Consider the following 18615-nt stretch of genomic DNA (forward strand, 5'->3'; position numbering starts at 1 on the left):
GTTCCGCTCCTGAGCTGCATATGCAGAAAAAAAGCAACCTTGGTCCTGCTGCAACTTGAATTGGCAACTCTTTCTGGGTGGGGAGGCTCCAGGGAAAACCTCCAGGAAATACAAAGTAATAAAGGAGGTTGTCCTTGCTCAAGAGAATGTAACTTAAGCCTCAGAATCAGAATATTTTGCAAATAGTAATTTCCCCCTATACGGGTCTCAATTGGAGTTTCTTTTTTAAAACATTAATTCATAACTTCTGTCTAGGGACCCCTCCATATTCGAGATGGGTCATTTCAGGTGTAATGAAGGCAGAGGCTTGTAGGCATAGATCTAATAAAATCGGGAGAAGGCACCTGCACAAAAGTGTTACAAAGACTATAATGTTTGTTTACTGCTACTATGCCAGATGTGCTAAATATAACACTTCTTTAAAACAGTGATCCTCCGACTGTGAAAAACCAAACCTCTGGCTGCCTGGCTCCCTAGGAATCAAGGAGATGCAGACTGAAAAGCAGGGAGGGAAGGAACAAGATCAAGGATGAGGATTAGCATCTGCAAATTGAACTCTATCTAATTTGCATGTTTATTTCTTAGAATTGTAATTAAATTTGTGTAATAAATGTTTTCCATTTCATTTGTACACTTAAAATTTGGGTGACTGACATGCAGTTAAGTGAATTTCCTTTTTTTTTTTTTTTAAAGCAAATGTAGTTTATTCAATAAAGCAGCAAACAAATATTAAACATAATTAGAACTAATCTGTTTTGAAGGTGTTTTTGTTGAACTTTGTACATTAAAGACTCTCAGAGGTTTTAAGGGTATTAGGAAGCTGAGAGAAGGCAATTATGCTGAAATCAGACTAACCTAGCAGCCTACCGTAGCATTATTTCATTTTTTCCAAAAGACATTCCAGGGTTGCATGCCTAAAATTGGGAATTGGACACCCATCTTGGCTTTCTTCTGAACCATATTAAATTGCATTGGCTCATACACGATGTAGGCCATTATGATGATAATTTAAGAATTGTAAAGATGCCATTTTGTACAATCAGTGGGAGTTGCATGTCCAGGTTAAGGGTAGAATATAATTTTCATTTGGGTGGGAGAGAAGGGCATTTAAAACAGTGCAAGTACTTAACAATCTAAATCAGTATCTAAAACTGGTTATCGTCTAACTCAAATAAAGAACGAAATGTGAGGGCTTGGAGGCATGGCATATTATGGTTTTTATCTCCCTATATTAAAGTTTTATAGCATTTAAAGGACTATGGGGAAATCCCCACATACACTTGGCTGTGTCAAAATACATAAAACCAAAAGGAGCAAATTAAGCATAAAATTGAGAAATAACATGAGACTAACTATCAGCATGGGTGCACTGGCATCTTTGGAGCTTTGGCTCTGAGAAATGAGCCTTCTGGGAAATTGGCATTGCCTTTGGGTGGAGAAGACTCTTGGCTTTAATGTTACAACAAAATGACATCACAAGCACCCTAGCAGTTCTAAGTATGAATTAGACCCTGTCCTCTTCTGATACATTAGATTAGCATGTTTTCCTGACAGCTTTCCCTACCCTACTTTTAATCCCAGGCTTAATGTTTTCTGAGATTCAGTGCTCATCTGTTGACAACATGAACCTGTGTCTACACGTAGAAAAGGCAGTCAAATGTCTATGGAATGAGAAACATCATTTAAAACTTCAAATTTAAGATGAGTAAGTTGTGGCTACGGCATGAGAAAAGAACTAATCTATAATAAAATATTTGGAATCAGTAAATGTTATTTACAAGAGGTAAATGTCAAACTTAAAACTATTACGTCATCGTTTTGGGGTGAGTGTGTGTGTGTGAAGTTTCAAGATCAAAATTGATTGTAACAGTTAAAATACTTTGAACTGCAAACGTACTGAAGTCAGTGATTGTTTTTCTTCTGTTAACAAAGAGAGTGCCAGACTTAAAACTGCCGAAACCTACTTCACAAAAACGTTGTGATTTTTTAGGGAGATTGCACAAGTAGAATTTGACGTATTCAGTTTGCTGTGGACACAGGGTTGGAGTAATAAAAAAGTCTGAACAATCAGCATTTTTAAAAAATGCAAACTTTCTATATCAAAAAGAGACATCTATACTCAATCTTTTCAATTTTTCTTCTTCAATTCTCAAACCTTCTTTAGTTAGGCTTTCTTATCCCATCACCCATTGCAACTGTTTTTGTCAATGTCACCAATGGCCTTCATGTTGCTAAATCCAGAGGTTATTTTGCATCTAACTTGACCTGTATGCAACATTTGACCCAGTTGCTCACTCCCTCCTCCTTCACACACCTTTGATCTTAGTTCCCAGGACAACTCACCCATCTGATTTGCCCCCTACCTCACTTGTTCCTTCTCAGTCTCCTTTGCTGGTTCCTTCTCTTCTCTAGGACCTCTGAATGTTGGAGTGGTTCGAGATCAGTCCTTGGACCTTGTCTCTTCTCTAGAGCCACTCCTTTGTGGATCTCATCCAGTCTCATGGCTTCAGATACTGTCTATAACTTGATGACTCCCAAATGTATATCTCCGGCTTATACTCTCTCCTGACCTCCAGACTCCATGTAGATGTCTGATAGACATCACAAGATTTACAGATCCAAAACTCAACCCTTATTGTCTCTGCTCTCCTGACCTATGCTGCCTTTAATAATCTTCATTAATAAGTCACACTATTTTTTTCTAATTGCTTGGGCAAATAACTTCGGAGTCATCCTTGACTCTTTTCTTCCTTCATGTCCCACATCTAATATATCATAAAGTTCTTGAGATTCTATCTTTAAAATTTTCCACATCTTTGCTCAGGTATCATCTACCTTCTTAGCAAGTCCTGACCACTCTGCTTAAAATTCTAACACTTCAACCTTCATAACTTGCTTTATTTTTATCTAGAGGATTTTTCACCTTCTAACAGCTCTGTATTTTACCTAGGTATTCTGTTTACCTCTTCTCTTCTCCCACTAAAAAGGAAGGTCCATGAGGGAAGGAACTTTTGTCTTTTTTTATTTATCTTCAGCACCCAGCACAGCACAAGTGCCTGATATATTGAAAGCACTCAATAATAATGTAATGACTGATTGGGCAATTGATCTATAGTTAGCTTTATGTATATACAGAAACCTAAACAAGGCTAAAATAGTGCTATTTTAGTGTATGTGGAATGGTGAAACAGGCAGTTAGTTTTATTACCTCATTTACCTCTTCTAGAATTCTCTGGCCCAGTGCTCTCATCTGCCCTGAAGCATTCCAGGACCTGAAGACATTCCCAAGATCCCCGGGACCCAACAGTTTCATGCTGCCCTGCCTGCCTGCCTGTAAGTTCCCGCACACAATTTTATCCAAATGGATGCTGGTGCAATGGGCCTGTCTTCCTTCCTCCAATATAGATTTCCATCATTGCCAACATACTTATCCTTAGCTACAGTCTTAAACAAAATTACCAAGTGTGTAAAGTTGCTCTCCAGGACCTAAAATATAATTTCTATGCAAAGTCACCCTTTCAGAAGCCAGAAACTGCTCCACTTTCTTTCTTACCCTTCTTCAAAACTCACTCAGAAGCACTTCAATAATTATGTGTATTATATATGCAAGAATTGAGCTAGGCACTGCAGGTGAAGTAGAGATGAATAAGACACTGTTCCTAGACTTATGGAGTTGTCAATATACTGAGTAGCATAAGACAAGCAGAGAAATAATGGTACTATTTAGCAAGTCAGGGCATAGGAGTTCAATGGTGGGACAATCACATCCAGCTGGGGTGGGGGAGCCAGAATGATTTCTTAAAGAAAGTAAAATCTAAAGTTGACCTTGAAGATAGGTAGCTCTCAATTAGTGGAAATGAGGAATGGGTGAAAAGTACTTTTCTTTTTTGTTGTTGTTGTGATTTAGTTTTTATTTCTCTGCAATCCAACTAGACGTGGAAGGAAATAAGGAAAATATGGAACCCAAAGAATTGTAGTGAGAGCACAAAGATTATAGGGATACTGCGAGCAAATGGGATGGAGGGGGTGCTCTCCTGAGCTACAGAAGGAATGATCTGGTAGTTTAAGATAAAACAAGTCAAATTTATTAGAGTTGTTCACAGTCAGCAATGGTGATCCTCTTGCTGGTCTTGCCATTCTTGAACCCAAAGCCCTCTGTGGCTTGTACAACATTCATGCCCTCTTTCACCTTGCTGAAAAACCACATGCTTGCCATCTAACCGTTCAGTCTTAGTAGTGCAGATGAAAAACTGGGAACCGTTTGTGTTGGGTCCAGCATTTGCCATGGACAAGATGCTGGGACCTGTATGCTTCAAGATGAAGTTCTCATCATCAAATTTCTCCCCATAGATGGACTTGCCGCCAGTGCCATTACGGCATGTAAAGTCACCACCCTGGCACATAAACCCTGGAATAATTCAGTGAAAGCAGGAACCCTTATAACCGAATACTTTCTCTCCAGTGCTCAGAGCATGAAAGTTTTCTGCTGTCTTTGGAACTTTGTCTGCAAACAGCTCGAAGGAGACGTGGCCCTGTCGACGGCGATGTTAAAGAACACGGTGGGGTTGACCATGGCTGATGGGAAAAGGCTCAAGGCAGTGGCATCTGCAAAATCGAAAAGTATTTTTCTTTTTTTTTTGAGTTAGAATCTCACTCTGTCCCCCAGACTGGAGTGCAGTGGCTGCTCCTGGCCACCGCAGCTTCGGCCTGCTGGGCTCCGGCGATCCTTCCGCTTCAGCCTTCCAAGTAGCTGGAACTACAGACATGCACTACCACGCCTGGCTAGATTTTCATTTATTGTAGAGATGAGGTCTTGCCAAGTTGCCCAGGCGGGTCTCGAACCCTCGGGCTCAGGCAATCCACTCACCTCAGCCTCCCAAAGGCGCGGGATTACAGGCTGAGCCACCAAGCCCGGCTCTGAAAAGTATTTTTCAAGTGGAGAAAAAAGTTTGAAGAGAGGCACATAAATCGGAAAACAAAGGACATCTTTTGTTAAAAAAAATAATTATATTAATTTTTTTTAGGGACAGGGTTTTGCTATGCTGCAATCACCTGGAGGTCTTGAACTCCTGGCCTCAGGTGATTCTCCTGCTTTGGCCTCCCAAAGTGCTGGGATTACAGGTGTGAGTCACCATGTCCAGTCAACAAAGGGCATCTTTGAGAAGAGTGAGTGCTCTGGTTTTGCTAGAGGGAAGTAGATGGTAGATGAAGCCATCAGCATATACACTGAAAAATAAGATGAGTTTGGTTTTAATTTCATAAGCAATGTGGAGCATTAAAGTTTTTTGAACTGGAGGATGACATGATCAAAGCCAAGCTTTAGGAAGTGCAATGAGCAGTGGGGAGTGGTGCTATGACTGCTGGGTAAGAAGCTCTTTGGGCAGGCTATTGAGGGAAAATGCAGATCTGCAGAAGAGAGGTTGCTCCTGAAGGAGAAGAAGAAGGTACGAAGCATCATAGAGTGGAATCCAGGGTACGGTCTCTGATTGTGGGAAAGAGAAGAATAAAAGATGACTACAAGGTTATTGCTGGAGTTACCATGCAGGTGGGTAAACTCATAATAAATGAGAAGCAGCAGGTTTGAAGGGAACCCAGTATGTTGGTTCTGAATATGTCGAGTATGAGGTGTTCATGGAACAGACCGATGTTCAATAGTCTACCTAGTACTCCTGTCTAGCTGGGGATAGACTGTGAGAGCAAATTATAAAAATGTAAGATTATTTAAATAAACATTGAGGTTGAAGTCTTAGGACTTAATGGAATTATTGAAGGCATTTCAGAGAAATAAAGAATGAAGGGCTTAGGTCAGCTTCTGGAAGAATTTGATCAATGCATTTATTCAGAGATGAGGATAACATTTTGGGCTTACTATGTGACCTCTCTTTCGGGAATTATCTGTATTTAATAGTATGCAAAGTCTGGGAGCAGTGGCTCAGCCTGTAATCCCAGCACTTTGGGAGGCTGAAGCAAGAGGACTGTCTGAGCCTGGGAGTTCAAGACCAGCCTGGGCAACTTGGTGAGACCTCATCTCTACAATAAACCAAAAAATCAGCTGGGCATGGTAGCACACACCTTGGAAGGCTGAGTCATAAGAATTGCCTAAGCCCAGCAGGTGGAAGCTGCAGTGACCGTGAGTGTGTCACTGCACTCCAGCCTGGGCGACAGAGTGAGATTCCAACTGAAAAAAAAAAGCATGCAAAGACCCATTCAATTTAAACTTAAAAGAAGAAATTTGGGGCGGGTGGTGAAGTTTTGGTAGCAGGCAGCCTCTCCTAACTGCCCTGATAGCACAACACAGAAGTGGTTAGATGCTGTGCTTCCACATGTGACTGAATTTATTTATTTACCATCACAGGTGGAAACTGATTTGATATTTCTTCAGATAATCCTGCGGTAATCCCTGAAAAGATGCAAATCGTTGATGATAAGCTTGGAGTGTTATCTCTCTCAGGGATATTTGTATTTTAATAGGAGTATCATAATGCTACAAAACTTTAATCAACACAGTTAATAATTAATGATATGATTTCAGATGTAAAACAAGGTAATAATCATTATTTCTGAATGGAAATCACATAACATATATGGTCCCTTGTCAAGGTACTATTTTGGGGGACCGATATGAATAGATAGGTGGGAATGGTTTATGGTAAACATACCAAATATTTGTAAAGAGATGTGTTGCTCTATCATCCTTGATGACTTTCTCAGTTAACATTTTCCTAGTTTATTACTTTTAATGCTATTAATATGGTATTATCTTACAGAGTATGATAACCAGGTGCACACAAACCCCAACATTCATCCTAAGTCTTCAGGGAAAAGATGGGTCATAAGTTAGGCGTGAAATTTGAGTGGGACCTGGATAACCAGAGAGGAGGAGGAAAGGAGCCTCCATGGGAATTAAGGGACAACATTCATTAGTTCTACATGTGGGCAAAAGCACAGAGTGCTCCAGGTATGAGGACACTGAATAAATGAAAGGCAGCTCTAAGCTTTAAAAATCTTTGTATTTGGGAAGATGGCAGTGTTATTGTCAGAAGCACAGAAGATAGGGCCGGGCACAGTGGCTCATGCCCATAATCCGAGCACTTTGAGAGGCTGAGGTAGAAAGATTGCTTGAACCCAGGAGTTCAAGACTTGGGCAATGTAGCGAAACCCCATCTCTAGGGGAAAAAAAAAAAAAAAATTAGCCAGGTGTGGTGGGGCACACTTGTAGTCCCAGCTACTTGGGAGGCTGAGGTGGGAGGATCCCTCAAACTCAGAAGTTTGAAGTTGCAGTAAGTTATGATTGCTCCACTGTACTCCAGCCTGGGCAAAAGAGCAAGACCTTGTCTCTTAAAACACACACACACACACAAGCACATACACACCCACAGAGTGAGAGAGACAGAGAGAGACAGACAGAGAAACAGTGACAGAGACAAGGTAGAAGGAAAAGTTAATTAAGGAAAAGATAGTCAAAGAGTGTGGTGTGTGTATGTGTGTGGCAGGAGATTAAACTTTTGGCACAATGAACATAAATAATAAGTTGATAAGAAAAATGGTGGCATGGGCATTTTCTAGGAATACTGTGTTTGTTCCATTTTCCTTTTCTTCTTCCCAGAGGAATGTTCTCCCGACATCCTATTCCTGCCTCTGTCAGTTAAGAGCCTATGTAGTTTCTTCTTGACCAAAACCCTGAACACGTGGGTCTACACTGTGTCAGAGCACTGATTCAGAAGTGTGAATGACTGAATAAAGAAATGCAGTGTTTCTTCTGAAACCTGAAGACAGGTTTTGGTAAAGCTAGAGAGAGGTTATGCAGGGTAGTGTGAGGGATAGCAGAGTGTACCGCAGCTTAAGCTTAAATATAACTCTTGCCACACAACAGGGGAAGGCTTCAAAAAAATCCTAATTTCATCATCCTGTTAAAAAAAAGATACTAGCCAAGGAAAAGGAGATCCAAAAAGGGGGGCGGGCAGTCTGTGGAAAAACTGTAACTACTCAATCTGATTTCAAAACCCCGTGACTTCTCTATTTGCCTTTTCTCCACAGTGTTATAAAACAGGTATTCTAAGCACTTTATGAGGCTTCATATTAGTTCAGGGGGACATATTTATGATAATGACTGTCATCACAATCAAGAAACATTAATTAAGTGACTAATAGTTGCATTGGCACGTAGAGAATTAATCCAACATAGTTTTTTCAGGAGCTGGAGAATTTGCAGATATCGACAGTATTTTCTTGAGTTCATCCTTTACCTTATACATATGAAATTTCTAGAAGTCTTTTCATCTTAATGTAGGATCAGTCATTTTTGTTTTCATCATTTTTTTTTTTTTTTTTTAGTCGGGGTCTAACTCTGTTGCCCGGACTGGAGTGCAGTGGCACAATCATGGCTCACTGTAACCTCTACTCTTTGCGTTCCAGTAATCCTTTGGCCTCAGCCTCCTGAGCTGCCACCACACTTGGATAATTTTTTTTTTAATTTTTGGTAGAGATAAGTTCTTGCTCTGATGTCCAGGCTTGTCTCAAACTCCTGGGCTCAAGAAATCCTCCTACCTCAGCCTCCTGAAGTGCTGGGATTACATGTGTGAGTCACTGCACCCAGCCTGTTTTTAGCATATTTTTACAAAAAGAGATTAAAGTCTCAAAGAAAAGTTTTGGTAGCTGATAAGGGCAAGTATATATTTCAGTGAAGTAAAAATATGAGCTATATAAGAAAATATAGGGATTAAAGTGTGATCCTAATTATATTTATTAAATATCATTAGATTTATTTTTAAGTAATATGCTCTTTCTTGACTAAAATAATTAGTACTGGGTTTAAATGAAATGTGTGTATTTTTCAGAAGCATTGACTTTTTCATGGGTCAAATGTTTTATCATAGAGAACTAAGCTAAGTAAATCAGTACTATGAAGGCATATGTTTCCAATTAGAATGAAAATATAAGGGAAAAGTAGCATTTGCTAGTTACTTTTCCCTTTTATAGGCATTAGCCTTGACTTGATTTAGAGCTCTTTGATAGAACGTCCAAGTATAGAATGCAGCTAGAGTATACTGACCATATCCATAACCAGCGTCAGAAAAGGGGAACTAAGGAATCATGTTCTGGCAGAGAAATACCTGGAGACAAATTAATCTTTGAGCATTTCATTTTGCATCACTATCTTCTGTGTAGTGTAAAATGTGCAGGCATATCAAAGTTCATAATAAAACTGCTTACACCATCAAGATGTATTTGTTTTCAACAAGATGTATTTATTTTCAACAATGTAAAGAGAAAAACATACAATTGGGGGTGGGGTGGGGGTGAGAGAAAGGGGGATGGGGGAGAGAGAGAGAGAGAGTGAGAGAACCTGCAGCAGACATCACCTGAGTGGGAAATTACACATCCTGCACACACAGGCAAGCTCTGCACACATATGCACAGAATTCATCTCTGACAATTTAATTGTTTAATGGTAGGACTAACAAGGAATCCTTTCTAAAGTAATGGCATATAAAGGCTTCCTAGTGAAGTTAATATTCCTGCTGCATTTGATGGGTGTTTCCCATTTGTGCAGTTCTGCCCTAACAGACTCCTGGTGTTTGATGGGGGGAGACAGGAGAGGCGGTGGTGTCTGTATTCAGTAGTAGAATCTGGAGAATGCCTTAGCCTGTGGCCTTCACCATTAAAGCAATAAACCTGAGACTATGATTGGCACAAGAGCAATTGCTCACACCAGTTGTACTGTCTTGGCTTGCAGGCCTAGGATCTGGTCTTCCTGGACAGGAGGTTGAGTGTTTTGAGTACAAACTCCTTGCTTTCATAGTTGCCTGTTTCCTCTTAGTTCAACAGGATCAGGGTTTGGCAGCCATTTGTGCTGAGGTTGTGGGACTTCAGTTTGACCAGTCTTCTAGATAATAGCATGTGTGGTTCCTCAGATGCCACGGTTTAAATTTTCATCCTGAGCTGCAGTCTCTTCATTTCTGTTACTTACTGTTCACCTTGCTCATATATGTGCTTTTATTGGAGTACTGGGTGACCTGCCTGTTGTAGCAATATACATCACATTGTATGTTCTTTAAAAGAATGTCTCAAGAAACATAAACGTTCTCAGATAAGAGCCTAACATAATCTCATTTTGTAGTTTCTATTTCTTTTCTTTTTAAAATTATTATTATAGATATGTGAGATACAAGTCAGGATTAGTTACGTAAGCAGGCTTCGTGTAGGTGAAGTTTAGATCTCCAACTGGCCCTCATTGTAGTTTCCATTCTTAAATCCATACATTTTACATTTTGACTCTGGTTATTTGACTCTGGGGGGAAAATTTTCACTTTCTATGTCAGAGAAACCCAGTGGAGGCGGTTTGACCACAATAGAAATTCCTTTGGCTGAGCATGGTGGCTCATGCCTGTAATACTAGTACTTTGGGAGGTCTAGCTGGGAGGATTGCTTGAGGACAGGAGTTGGAGATCAGCTTGGGCAACATAGTGAGACCACAGTCTCTAGAAAAAAATTAAAAAATAACCAGGCATGGTGGCTCATTCCTGTAGTCTCAACTACTCAGGAGGCTGATGTGAGAGGATCCCTTGAACCTAGAAGTTCAAAGCAGTAAGCTCTGATCATTCCATGGCATTCCAGTTTGGACAACAGGGCCAAACCCTGTTTCTGGATGGAAAAAGAAAATTCCTTCGCTCTGGAGCAGGGTTTCCTTGGGTTGTGGAACTACTCTCTCCAGGCTGTGTTGGCTCTGCTTGCTGAAGCACTGTCTGTGTCTTTCAGTCTAGGAAAAGGCTTAGTAGGCAGAGTTGAAAATGACAGACTATTTTTAACACAAGCTTTGTATCCTATGGTTCTGGTTCTTGCTTCTATTATCATTACTTATTCATAGACTTTTATTCCCAAATATCATTACCCTTTACAGTAATAGGATCAGCAAAGCAACCACTTAAAACAAAACAAACAAACGCAGGAATCCAAGACCTGCACACAGAAACATCTTCCCCACTCTTGCCAGCTCTCTGCCTCTCCCTGACTACCTGGGGAAGAAGTAGTTCTTGTCAGTCACTAAGAAGCTCGGCTGCTTCAGAAATGCCAGTTTAACAAAGGGGCTTGGCAGTGGGGAATGGTATGAAGGCACCAGCAGTCTAAGAGAACAGGAAGAGGTAATGCAATCCAAGAAAAAACAAAGGAGAAAATAGGGAGTGGAGGAGGGTGGGGAGAGGGAGGGGGAAAAAAAAAAAAACCTAAGGAGAAGAATATATGGTGTGCATTCCCTAAAATCAGTTTCGGCAGAAAACTCTTCTAAAACAGACCTCATTTAATTTGGGGTGACTCTAAAAGTGGGGCCATCTCTTTTAGTCCCTGTCTATTAGCAACAGCTACAATGTATTGAGGACCTGCTATACATCAAATGCTCTCTGTGTGTTCTTTAATTGGCACAATTTTGAGTAGTGAGTATGATTAGCCCCATTTTGTAGTTAGGGAGATGAGGCTTAGAAAGACTAAATGACTCACCTAAGTTGCACACCTTAATTCCACGGACCTTGAATGTAAATTTAGATCTTATGAATCCACAAGTTTATAACCACTACAATTTTTTGTACTGATTCCCTCTGTATTATGCTGCCTGTATTTTTTTTCAGTCATTTGTCTCTCCATTCATATACTCATTTGCTTATATACCACCTTATTCCAGAAATGATTTAAGATGGTGCATATGCCTTGGGGTTATACACATATCTAAGCAGCTTACACATGGTTCCTACACTAGTTATGTATTTGCTGATTGATTGAGCCATAGAAACTCATTTGTCAAGATTTCAGAATTCTTTCACTGTGGAGTCCCTTTCCCTTTTTATCTTTAAAAGTAGGCCAGCCAGAAACTCATCTGTGCAGAATGGCTTGGATACAGGGACAAGAGACTGAACTGACTAATCTTCCAAAATGTCTTCTAGACCTGTGATTCTATAAAGGACTAAGTTATCATGTGTAGTGGGAATTATTTTCTCTTTATTAGTTAATTACAAAAATGTAAAAGTAAATTGACAGGGAAGAACAAAAAGAATAACTATCATGGAGTAACCTGACAAACACTATCTCTGTCATCATCATTGACAGTGAAGATCAACAGTGATAACTCAAGATCAACATCAACAGTAATTATTCAAGTGCAGTGACATGATCATGATTTCATATACCCTTGATAAAACATAAGGCAAATCCCAACTTAGGAACATTCTACAAAATACCTGACCAGTACTCTTTCAAACAGTCAAGGTCATTAAAAACAAGAAAAGTTTGAGAAGCTATCTCAGTCAAGAGGAATCTAGGGAGGCAGGATGGTTAACTGTAATGTGGATCCTTGGAAAAGACAAAGGATATTAATTGAAAACTAAGAAAAACTGAATAAAGTATGGACTTTAATTATAATGTATCAATATTACTTCATTAATTGTAACAAATGTACCATACTAATGTGAGTTATTAATAATAAGGAAAACTGAACACAGGGTATATGGAACTTTCTGTACTATCTTCTCAGTTTTCTATAACTCTATTAACTATTTAAAAAATAAAGTCTATAAAACATTTTGGCAGACACACACAAAAGTGAATTGGCCAAGATTACTGAAACAATGGCATTACTAGATGAAGAATATGTGCCCCTGTCTTGAAAGCCAATCCAATCAAAGAGGAATAGCATTTTCTTGAATTAATGCGGTTTTGCATCCCATTGATCTTTGAATTTTTATGATTGACTCTTAAATATCTGAAGATAGGATAAAGTTGCTGAGGAAGCATCCACTCAGTTCCTGGTTCCCAGAAAATAATTCTTGTTGAAGGATGGAATGCCATTACACCATGCACTTACAGAATTTTCCTGGTTCTAGGATACATACAACCTTGGGTTTTAGACCTTTCAGTGATGGCACCCTCCCTTCCGGACACCTGGTCCAATATTGAGCTACTCCAGGGTATTAGTCTCATTCATAAGAACCCAACAGGAGTTCTTGAATCACTCCACAAACTGATCAAATAACCATCTCAAACCAAAATTCTACTGCTACATCCTGTTTGGATTACTATTCATTGGTTACTCCCAATGTCTTTTAACTCGCAACATCGATGATTTTGTTACCAACAGAAATCACAGATATTAGCATATTACATTAGTTTTTTTGTTTATTTGTTTTTGAGTCGAGGTCTCACTCTGTCACCCAGACTGTAGTGCGGTGGCATGATCATGATGATCATGGCTCACAGCAGCCTCAACTGCTGGGCTCAGGCAAGCATTACACCTCAGCCTCCGGAGTAGCTGAGACTACAGGTGTGCATCACCATGCCCTAATTTATTTATTTTTTTTGTAGAGACGGGGTCTTGCTATGTTGCCCAGGCTGATCTCAAACTCCTGGGCTCAAGTAATCTACCCACCTTAGCCTCCCAAAGTGCTGGGATTACAGGCATGAACCACTGTACCTGGCTCATTACTACTTTGATATTATAGTAGTTATTCGATTTGTTATTGTATCTTGATATTTATTATTACTAAATATTAATAAAGAAGCACATGCATTATCATATCACAATTTTGAAAATATTTTGATAATCATGTATATATGTATTTTTTTGAGTTGGAGTCTCACTCTGTCGCCCAGACTGGAGTGCAGTGGCCGCTCCCGGCCACCACAGCCTCGACCTGCTGGACTCTGGCGATCCTTCCACCTCAACCTTCCTCAGCTGGAACTACAGGCGCGCGCTACCACACCCAGCTAATTTTTTGATTCATTGTAGAGATGAGGTCTCGCCAAGTTGCCCAGGCGGGTCTCGAACCTGCGGGCTCAGGCAATCCACTCACCTCAGCCTCCCAAGGCGCAGGATTACAGGCTGAGCCACCGAGCCCGGCTTGATAATCATATTTTAATGTAATATGGTTTTCTTTGTAATTCTATGGTGTTTTAAAAAATACATTTGAAAACATTTACTGAGAAGGGGTTCAAAGTCTTCCCCAGATTCCTAATGAAGCTCATGGCACAAGGAAAAGTGAAGAACCCCTGAAATAGTGGAAAGAACACTGAATTGGAACTCACGATTCCTAAATTGTGTATTCTCCATCAAACCCTTTACCCTCCAGGATTCTCATTTTCTCACTAGTGGCAACCCTGTAAATGTAAGGAATCACTGTTAACATTATGTTATGTTACGTTTGGCCTTTAGATAAAACTAACTTTTTTTTCACCAAGGTTTAAATGCAGTTCATATTTCTCACACAATTATTTAGACCATGCTTACATGAGCAAAATGGAATGGAAAATTGAGTCAATTCTCTGGATAATAATTCATACTAATAGGTTCCTACATCTGCCTGCAACATCCAGATAATCAAAGAAAATGTGTTTTTAACTTGAATTATCAGAATAGCTATATAACAGTTCTCAACTCTACTACAAATGCATAGATTCAAGTGCCCCAATTGAAATTCTTAATAATATGAAGAGGAATACGACTTTTTCAGGCCCTTATTCTAGAGATACTCCCAATGTGCACACTGAGATAGTGCATATATTCCAGAGACATCCATGGTTGACTGTGCATCAAGATGCATACACACACCATTGATTAGAATTTCTTCTGTGTTAGGCAAATATTTTCAATTCCATTTGTATTCACAGATTTCTAAACCAGTCGAACATCTGTATATACATAGGTCTTTAGACAGTGTTGTCAGGTTCAGACCCTCAGTAGTTTGCCATCAGGGAAAGTTTAAAATGGTAAGGCAGGCTTACTCTTGCCTTACAATATATAGGTTCTAAGCGATCTGTACACAGCCCTGTGCATTCACTGATCTTTTAAGAAAACTTACAAACTGAAAGATCTTGAATTTGTTTTAAAATTAAAAGAGGAATGCAACTGGAATGTCTTAGTGAGTCTGATCCGTTTTACCCCAGTAGAAAAGTAAATTTACTCATTCAGTCTAAAGAAATCAGTAATCACATTTTCCTTCTTTACTATCTCCTCCTACATAACTAAACAAATGTAGCTCTAAAGAAGAATTTCATTCAATTGACAATATAATTATATTTAGAGATATACTATAACTTTATTGACTCTTTATAACTTTATAACTTTATTGACTCTATGAATAATATGTGCAACAAAAAGAAAATCTTTGGACCCCTTCTCAGAAAATAGACAATCACTTAATAGAAAAAGCACATTACACACTGTATTCATTTGCTAGGGTTGCTGTAACAAAATACCATAAACTGAGTGGTTTAAACAACATATATTTATTGTCTTGCAGTTCTGGAGTCAAGAAATCTGAGATCAAGGTGGTTGCAAGGTTGTTTCCTTCTGAGAGCTGGGAGGGAGAATCTGTTCCGTATTTTTTCCTTAGCTTCTGGTGGTTTGCTGGCTATCATGTGATGGACTGGCGATGTAGAAGCATCATTCCAGTCACCACCCTCATTTTAACATGTCATTGTCTCTGTCCAAATTTCCCCTTTTTACGTAGACATCAGCATCATTGAATTAGGGCCCACCCTAGTGACCTCATCTTAATTAATTTTATCTGCTATGAACTTGTTTCTAAACAAGGTCACATTCTAAGATAACTGGGAGTTAGGACTTCAAGATATGAATTTTTTTTGGGGGGGGACACAATTCAACCTGTAACATACATTCACTGTTCCATATTCACTTGACACATTGAATCGAAAGGTAATAAACCTGTCAACAGCTAGAGGGGTTTGTACTTCTTGAGAGGAAATAATACCCAAATGACTGTGATGCCCGTGCAACCCTTAGTTTAATAGCTAAATTAATACATATTTCTTTCCATTCTTTTTTTTTTTTTTTTTTTTTGAGTCGGAGTCTCACTCTGTCGCCCAGACTGGAGTGCAGTGGCCGCTCCCGACCACCAGCTGGGCTCCGGGATCCTTACGCCTCAGCCTTCCAAGTAGCCGGAACTACAGGCGCGCGCTACCGCGCCCGGCTAATTTTTTTTATTTATTGTAGAGATGAGGTCTCGCTAAGTTGCCCGGGTGGGTCTCGAACCCTCGGGCTCAGGCAATCCACTCACCTCAGCCTCTTAAAGGCGCAGGATTACAGGTTGAGCCAATTGTTTTCTAAGACATGAAAAGAAGCTTTTCATGAATTACCCTTAAATAAAGTTGACTCTTTATTATAAAGATGGGTCAGTTTACACGTAGTTTCTCACTCCTCCTGGAACACTATGGTTTTGGTTTAACATAATTTGAGGAGAATGTCCTTACTGCTAAGGGCTTTATGCTTCTGAGAATATGTCCAAAGCAGGGAAGTATTCCCTGGGACAAATATTTAATTGGAATAAATCGAAGAAATGTGTTTAACTAGACCTAAGTTCCAGTTCAAACTTAAGAAAGAACTTCTCCTTCATTGCTTATTTTTTTTGCCAATTTTTATTGAAGATATTCATGTGTGTAGTTTAAAACGTTCAAGTACTATGTGTCTCAAAACTAAACCCAACAATTTCCATCCCACCACTTCTTACATCCAATTACTGCTACCCAGAAACAACCAACCACTGAGGACATATTTTTGTCTTTCTTTTGGTGTTCACCTTCATGTTTTTATTTATTTTTTATTTTTGAGTTGGAGTCTCACTACATGACCCAGGCTGGAATGCAGTGGCACACTTATGGCCACCCCAGCATCGACTTGCTGGGCTCCAGCGATCCTTCCACCTCAGCCTTCCAAGTAGTTGTAACTACAGGTGTGCGCTACCATACTTGGCTAATTTTTTATTTCTTGTAGAGACGAGGTCTCACCAAATTGCCTGGGCTGGTCTCGAACCCATGGGCTCAGGCAATCCACTCGCCTCAGCCTCCCAAGGTGCTGGGATTACAGGCTGAGCCACTGAGCCCAGCCCACCTTCATATTTTTAAAAAACACGTTTGTAATGTTACTTTCTTACATTTTTACATGTTGGTTACCATCTATTATTGGCTTCCTACTCTGCAGGTTGAGGCTTTAGTTCTCTTATGCCTCTTGATTTTTCTCTCATTCTCACATGATCTTCCTAATTCTCCAGACATGGAGTAAATTTATACAGCCACCAGTAATGTGTGGCTGTTCTATTCACTCTCCCCAATAGTCTAAAATAATTTTAAATTTTTAAATTCTTATTTAAAACTCAGTTTTTTTACATTTGTAACAGATATAATAATTTTGAAAAATTTAAAAACATTGTAGTTTAAATTTTATCCTAAAGTGTGATGTCCGGTTGTCTTTGCTCACTGAATCAGTATTTCATTGCTTTAGAGGAATGGTAGACACCAGTTAGAACAACAAAGTTACTATTCAGTTCTGTCCATATTTTTTTTGTGTCATGAATGAGAGAAAGGTCTTGAAAGCCAGACTTTGTTGAGAGAGAAAATGACAAACTTCCCTTTACTTATTAAAACAAAAACTTGGAGATCTGAACATAAAGATCTGCATAAGAGAGTTTGGAAGATGAGATACAGCAATGTCCTCTTGCCCAGAGTGAAGTGGATGGAGCGGGAGGAAGGAGGAAAATGTAGGAGGTGCAAGATTAGAGTGAAGATACTCCTAGATCTTTGAGAAAGGACCTGGAAGTCATACTTTTCTGCTTGGCTAATAGTAGAGGTGTACAAGTAAGATCATAGACAGTTCCAGAGAAAATCCAAATGGGTTGAAAGAGACTCTGATAATATCTAGACTTGCACTTTGGGTTATATCAATCTCTTCCCAGTGAAAAATGACAACGCAAATTAGTGGCACTTGGCAATTTTGTCTTCTCTTCAAACACTGCTATTATAGGTAATAATAGATGATAATTTTTTAAAACCACTTTTTATGGGCATAGCACTATGCTAAGTACTTTACATGGATTACCTCTTTATTTTTTCACAGTAGTCCCATAAGAGACCCTATTTCACAGACGGATAATGGAGATTACAGGAAGATAAATATTGTGCTCCTGATGACCTGCTACTAAATGTTAGAGCCAGAAAAGCAATCAAGATTGGGTTGTCCAAGTTCTTTCTTTCTTTCTCTTCCTTCCTTCCTTCCTTTCTTTCTTTCCCTCTTTCTTTCTTTTTTTTTTTGAGTCAAGGCTGGAGTGTAGTGGCACAATCATAACTCACTGCAGCCTTGAACTCCTGGGCTCAAGTGATCCTCCTGCCTTAGCCTCCCAAGTAGCTGGGACTACGGCACATGCCATCACACCTGGGTAAATTTTAATAGATATAGTCTTACAATGCTGCCCAAGTTGATCTCAAACTCTTGGCCTCAAGTGATCCTCTCATCTTAGCCTCCCAAATTGCTGGGATTACAAGTGTGATGCACTGCACCTGGCCTGTCCCCTTCACTTTCTTTCCATACTCTCTCTAATCGCTTCTGCTAGCTTCATTTTCTCCCCAAACAAAAAAGGGTAAAATTCTATAGCTAACAATTTACACTAGTTCAGAGACTGAATAATTGCAGTATATTTGAAACTCACCTTGACCAGGCACTTGAATCTTTAAAACTTTATTGAGGTATAATTTATATATCACAAAATTCACCTTTTTTTTTTTGAATCAAAGTCTCACTCTGTCCCCCAGATTGCAGTGCAGTGGCATGCTCATAGTCATCAC

The 18615-nt window shown here is 39.5% G+C and overlaps 1 protein-coding gene and 1 pseudogene across 1 annotated transcript in view; one reads left to right on the plus strand and one right to left on the minus strand.

The window, feature by feature from the left end:
- Positions 1-749, plus strand: part of LOC103268120 (putative uncharacterized protein SERTAD4-AS1) — a 2624-nt gene extending 1875 nt beyond the window's left edge. The window contains exon 2 of the mRNA XM_021716341.1: positions 429-749. Within this exon, the coding sequence (XP_021572016.1) occupies positions 429-445 (17 nt within the window). The 3' untranslated portion in view covers positions 446-749. The remainder of the gene's footprint in view (positions 1-428) is intronic.
- Positions 750-4103: 3354 nt separating this feature from the next.
- On the minus strand, positions 4104-4573 carry LOC103268123 (annotated as a pseudogene).
- Positions 4574-18615: the final 14042 nt, after the last annotated feature.

The sequence above is a fragment of the Carlito syrichta genome, unplaced genomic scaffold, assembly GCF_000164805.1.
Source record: "Carlito syrichta isolate Samal-C Ts95f unplaced genomic scaffold, Tarsius_syrichta-2.0.1 Scaffold308767, whole genome shotgun sequence".
NCBI classification, from domain to species: Eukaryota; Metazoa; Chordata; class Mammalia; order Primates; family Tarsiidae; genus Carlito; species Carlito syrichta.